Here is a 6,000-nt window from a genome sequence, read left to right on the forward strand (position 1 = left end):
GATTAGCATTCCATCGTTAAGCTGAGTAACCCCCAGCTGGTTTTTTTCCCCATCCCCACTATGTGATGATAATGTTGGTATTTGTTAAGCACTTACTATGTGCAGAGCACTGTTCTAAGCGCCGGGGTAGATACAGGATCATCAGATTGTCCCACGTGAGGCTCAGAGTTAATCCCCATTGTACAGATGAGGGAACTGAGGCCCAGAGAAGTGAAGTGACCTGCCCCCAGTCAGCTGCCAAGTGGCAGAGCCGGGATTCGAACCCCTGACCTCCGACTCCCGAGCCCGGGCTCTTTCCACTGAACCACGCTGCTTCTCTACATGACAGCAACTCTGTCGCCTTTGCTCCCAGATCCTCTGAGGGGGAGCTGACAGGGTCTTTCACGGGGAATAGCAGGTCGGGGGTCATAGTCCTTGGGCCAGATGGGTCCAATCTTGGTGTCATATCTTGGGTCTGGTGTCGTTCCCAACCCCCGACCCACCTGCACAGTCCCCTCAAAGGGGCAACACCTTCCAGGACCGACAAGTTGGCACCCCCGTCCCATGCAAGTAAATCACTGGCCGTCAGTACTTTTCCTCTCCTTTTTGAGGCTGCCATCTTCGGTCTTCTCCCCTCCAGTGTCCCTCTGTCCGAGCTGGGAGCCTTTGAGAAAGAATGAGTCCAGACTACTGTCATCACCAAGAGCAGAATAAGGAACTAACCTGGCAGTCTCAGTAGCTACTTTTCGAAGTAAGGGAGTTTCTGGAGAAGGGGGTTTGTCTCTCTCTCTCTCTCTCTCCCCCAGGACACTAGGTAATTACCATCATGGTAAGGTGAGCCGTTTACTCCCCTCTCCTCAGTTTGGTCGTCAAACATTACCTTTTCATCTTTATTCAAGATGAAAAAAATGTTTAACAGATAAAGCTGATTTTAGGTAGTCTGGATGCAAATCCTTTTCGAATAAATGGCAGTCCTGATTTCTGTTTTTTCTGCCTTCTGGGTTTCGTTGCGTAAGAGATGTGGTAAAATTCCGCTGGGAAAACCCGCAAAGGTTATCGATGCAGAATAAGCTCACTCTCTCCCGGCTCGTCGTGTCTCCCACCTCCTCAGTTCACTCTTCATGTCACTGTCGAATCCCTTGTCGTTGGCCCGGTATCTGCTTACCTCTTGCCTTCCTGACCAACCCTCTTCCAGTCTCAGCTTGATTCCATCCTGGATCCCCATCCCACCCCTTTGGGTGCTGAAGAATTGTGTAAAGACTTCAAAAAAAGCAAATTTTGGTGGGTGGGAGGTTGCATATTTTTGCCTCAGCAAAAGAGTATTCCTAAGAACCGCGTGACCGGATATCCCCTTAACCTCTCAGACATTTTCTAATCCCTGCATGTTTTGAGGATAGGAGTGTGGTGGAATCATGGCCTAGTGGCTAGAGCACGGGCCAGAGAGTCAGAAGACACTGGGTTCTAATCCCAGCTCGGCCACGTGTCTGCTCTGTGACCTTGGGCAAGTCACTTCACTTCTCTGTGCCCGTTACCTGTCAAATGGGGATTACGACTGTGAACCCCATGTGAAACAGGGACCGCGTCGAACCCAATTTGTCTCGATCCCGGCGCTTCGGAGAGTTCCTGGCACGTAATAAGCATTTAGAGAATATCACGACAGTTGTTATTATCATATAGTAAGCACTTAACAGGTGTTATTATTAAGACTGCCGTTTCCAGGTGGATGAGCTGTATTCTCTTCCCACAGGTCCTAATCAGACAGAACAGGAGCTCCTGTGCCTAACCAATACATCCCCCATCGACCTCTTGTGTGAACCAGTCCCTTCCTGCTTGCCTTCCCCGCAGCTGAGGCCTGATCCGGTGGTCCTAGAGTCTGCTGACCTCATTCAGTTCGAGGAACGTCCTCAAACCCCCTCTGGTAGGATGCTGGAGGGTTTTTTTCCTCCCTCTCCTCCCCGAGAATAAGACACCTCGGTCTAGGTCGGTGCTGGGGGGTGGTCTCTCGACGGTGAGGTTAAAATCAGAGAGTATCAAATCAGCCTCGCGTTATTTCTGGAGGGCGACTCTCCGTACCCGGTGGAGATGGAGTGGAGAAATGAAATCCTCCCCGACTGTCCAAAAAACCTTAGTTTTAGACGCTATTTTCTATCGCCCCGTCCCCCTTTCAGCAGTTTTTGACAATCGCGTCCCCTCCCGGCCTCCGTTCCCCCTGTTAGGGAGGAGCTAGCGCCCTTAACTATAAAAGACGTGAAAGCGGGGAAGAGAGAGACCTGGATAATCCCCAGACTCAGTAATCGACCCCTGGAAAATGTCATCTCTAGGACCTCGGCCCCCCGGCCTTGATAATTCCCTATTGCTGTTTTACCAGTTACAGAAGCAGCATGGCCTAGTGGATAGAGCAGGGGCCTGGGAATCGGGAGGTCACGGGTTCTAATCCCGGCTCCGCCGCTTGTCAGCTGTGTGACTTTGGGCAAGTCACTTAACTTCTCCGTGCCTCAGTTCCCTCATCTGTAAAATGGGGATGGAGACTGTGAGCCCTACGTGGGACAACCTGATTACCTCGTATCTACCCCAGCGCTTAGAACAGTGCTTGGCACATAGTAAGCGCTTAACATACGCCAACAATTTATTTATCTCTGCCCCTTGTCTCCCGTGTGACCTTTGGGCAAGTTAGTTTGCTAGGCCTCAGTTACCTCATCTGTAAAATGGGAATGAGACCGCGAGCCCCAGGCGAGACGGGGACTGTGTCCAACCTGATTTGCTTATATCCCCCTCCCCCCACCAGCACTTAGTACAGTGCCTAGGACATAGTAAGCGCTTAACAAATACCACAATTATTCTTCAGCACCTGGGTCCCCTGCTTAGGGTGATTCCAGGGGCGCGGTTCTGCCAGAACCCTCGTCGCAGTCGGAGCCTGAGTGCCGTAGAAACTCGATCGGCCAGGTGCTTTTCAGAAGCGGACATCTGACTGGGCTGGCTTTTCTGTCTCTGTCCCCAGAAACGACGCTTTTAAGAGAAGGCGAAGGAAAGAAAATGACAGCAAGCAAAGAAGAGCAGACACGCCCTGACCTCGGGGCAGCCGAAACCCCGGAGAACCTCCCAATGCCTCCCTGTCCATCCTCCGAAACCCCGGAGTCTCGGCCGAGCAAGGATGCGACGGAAAGCCCGGCCAAAAGACAACACAAAAACAAAGTGAAATTGGCAGCCAACTTCTCCTTTGCGCCTATAACCAAGCTTTAACTTTTGATTTTGACATAGAATTAGATCACAGAAAACTGTCTGACTCTGCACACAAAAATAGGTTCAAAGTTATCCGCCCTTCCTTTCACGTTTTAACGGAAACCCCTTACGGTCCACTAAATTTCTATTTATTGGTATAGTCCACCCCGTTTTGGTTCCTTTTTTACCCTGAACACAGTTTCCAGCGGAAAAAGTTTTTTTTAAAAAAAAATATGATTTGAAAGAAAGAAAAAACTTTCCAGCACTGATTTAAGAATCCTTGAGATATTTTTACCAAATTTTCTTACTAGTTACAAATCAAATGGTGTTGGGTGAAAAAAGAAAGGGCTACTAATTCAGCCAGAAAGAAATGGGTTTAATTTTCAACCGAGCCTCACGAGTGGTATAATCGTGCCCCGATCGACCGATATTCTCTAGGCCATTGCTTACTGATGTTATTTTTGAACAGTATTAACCAATGAATTGTCTTGAAGCCTGTTAAGCGATTTAAAATGTGTTAAAGCACACTGGACTGGGATGAGCAGATGGGAGGTTTTGAAAGCATTTGCTTCCGTGTGACTTGTAATTACACCTCGTCGTTCATTTAAAGGTGTCTCTAGACGGTGACTGTGGCTTCATTACCAGATTTGTTTTAAACGATCTTCGGCATTTTCGATTCCGTCGGGGAGCTTTCCGGGAAGTTTGAGGGTGTTCTGAGCTTCCCTTTTAGGTCGAGTTTCAGTTTGCCATGAACTGGGTTAAGGAAAACGGAGGTGGTCTCGGAGCGCCACGGAAGTGTTCGGATTACAGCGCACGTGCGATTGTGTGTCGAGGCAGGATGGGTCAGGATGGTTCTGATTTTCTAAAATATGCATCAGTTGCATAAACTATCACAGAGCAGGCGAGGAGAAATACTTTAACCAAAGAGGTAGCGATACTATTTCCACTGGAAGGAGACAGAGAGATTCTATCTGCACGTGAGAAGGCCGTGGTGGTTCTGTTGACTCTTGCGTGTGACATTTTAAAGCAGGTTTTGGCCATTGGGAAGCTTTGTGTGTGTGCGCGCGTGTGTGTGTGTGTGTTTGTGTGTATGAGTGTGTGTGTGTCTGAGCGAGGAGAGAGATGGCATATTGTCTTTTAACTGTGCTGTTTTTATTCTGATGGCTACTTCTAGTGTTGGAAGCGTACTGAGTCGTGGTGTTTTGTGTTGGCGTTTGGAAAAGCCAGCCTGGAGGCAGCACTCCACTAGTGGAATGACCGTATTTGGAGTTGGCTGAAATGTCCAGTGACAGAAGGCCTCTTACCCCTTCTGGGTAAACCTGACATTTACAATGGATTGTATTTGTCAGGCAAAGAGACTACATTGCTCACAATGCGGAAAAAACCTGTCGCACAACGTCGTCCACTAGTCGAACGGTTTCTTTTTCAGAGGGAATATATTTTGTAATGTACAAGAAAGGCGGAAAACGGGCTCAGATTTCATAGCCAGCATTTGGAAAATGCCACTGAATAAGGGCTACAGAGAGAATTTTACAAGGTAGATTTTGCTGAAAAATCTTTTAAAAGAAAGCTAGGCATCCCCAGTACTAAACGCATAGCCAACACTAAGAGAGACAGACAGACAGACAGACAGAGAGACACACACTGGAAAGGTTTTTCTGAGTGTTACGGCGCAGTATGAGACCTTTCAATGTGCATTTCCTCTACACGCGGAGATGGTTACAGGAAGAGGAAATTCAGATGAACGGATTGTTTTAAGACTGCTTTTAAAAGACTTCATGAATGTTGAACATCTGTCACCTTCAACGTGGACTTCACATGATAGGATTTGTGCATTTTGGATCTTTTGTTGACCTGGAAAAAAAAAAATTGGTACAATTAGACGATGCAAGAGGTGTCATTACTAATCACGGGAAACAGTCCAGGACAGCAGGCTCTCAAGGTCATAAGGGACAAAAGAGTCACAGCTCTGTGCTGTCGAGGGAACGTGGGGGATTATGCCACTCGTGGAGGTCAGCAGGTGCTCCTGGCAAGGAGGAAAGTGTATTCGGAGGAAAATTATGTTCATGATGTGTATTACACGACGGCCAATCTTACTGCAATATCATTTAGTCCAAAGACTGAATCGAATGATGTGACTTACTGATCTGAAAGAATTAGGACAATGACATGCTCGGATTTCCAGTTGGAAAGATATACCGATTTATATTTTGCCAATTCGAAAAGGCCACCACCAAATTGTCAGAGAGACTCCCCTTCTGCCTTGCACTGTTGGATTTGGGTTGGAGGGAGGGAGTGATTTCCTTAACTGTCTACTTTGTTTGAACACTACTTTGTGGTTCAAGTGCTGTTTTGTGTGTTGGGACCAAACAGTTGTCAAATAAAATTTACAAGCAAGCATATCCGTTTCGTAGTCCTGAAAACGAGCGGATGGTGGGGGGGTGGGAATTGTATTCTCAACCACACATCCGTATCGTCTTTGCGTCCGTCTTCTGCCGAAGCCTCTTTCCCCCAATCTTTTGGGCCGAGTCAGTTTAAAATGCCCCGGGTCCCTCATCACAGAGGGACTCGGTTTTTTCTGACTGTGCCATGGAGAAGCAGCGTGGCTCGGTGGAAAGAGCGAGGGCTTTGGAGTCAGAGGTCATGGGTTCGAATCCCGGCTCTACCACTTGTCAGCTGTGTGACTGTGGGCGAGTCACTTAACTTCTCTGTGCCTCAGTGACCTCATCTGTAAAATGGGGATTAAGACCGTGAGCCCCTCGTGGGACCACCTGATTCCCCTGTGTCTACCCCAGCGCTTAG

The 6,000-nt window shown here is 48.1% G+C and overlaps 1 protein-coding gene across 13 annotated transcripts in view; it reads left to right on the forward strand.

The window, feature by feature from the left end:
• The window catches only part of MARF1 (meiosis regulator and mRNA stability factor 1), a 46,948-nt gene extending 41,348 nt beyond the window's left edge, over positions 1 to 5,600 (forward strand). For all 13 annotated transcript variants that reach the window (XM_039911111.1, XM_039911115.1, XM_039911117.1 and 10 more), the window contains 2 exons: positions 1,727 to 1,897; positions 2,978 to 5,600. In XM_039911111.1, the coding sequence (XP_039767045.1) occupies positions 1,727 to 1,897; positions 2,978 to 3,219 (413 nt within the window). In that variant the 3' untranslated portion in view covers positions 3,220 to 5,600. The remainder of the gene's footprint in view (positions 1 to 1,726; positions 1,898 to 2,977) is intronic.
• The last annotated feature ends 400 nt before the right edge of the window (positions 5,601 to 6,000 follow it).

This window comes from Ornithorhynchus anatinus, chromosome 2 (assembly GCF_004115215.2).
Source record: "Ornithorhynchus anatinus isolate Pmale09 chromosome 2, mOrnAna1.pri.v4, whole genome shotgun sequence".
In the NCBI taxonomy this organism is placed as follows: domain Eukaryota; kingdom Metazoa; phylum Chordata; class Mammalia; order Monotremata; family Ornithorhynchidae; genus Ornithorhynchus; species Ornithorhynchus anatinus.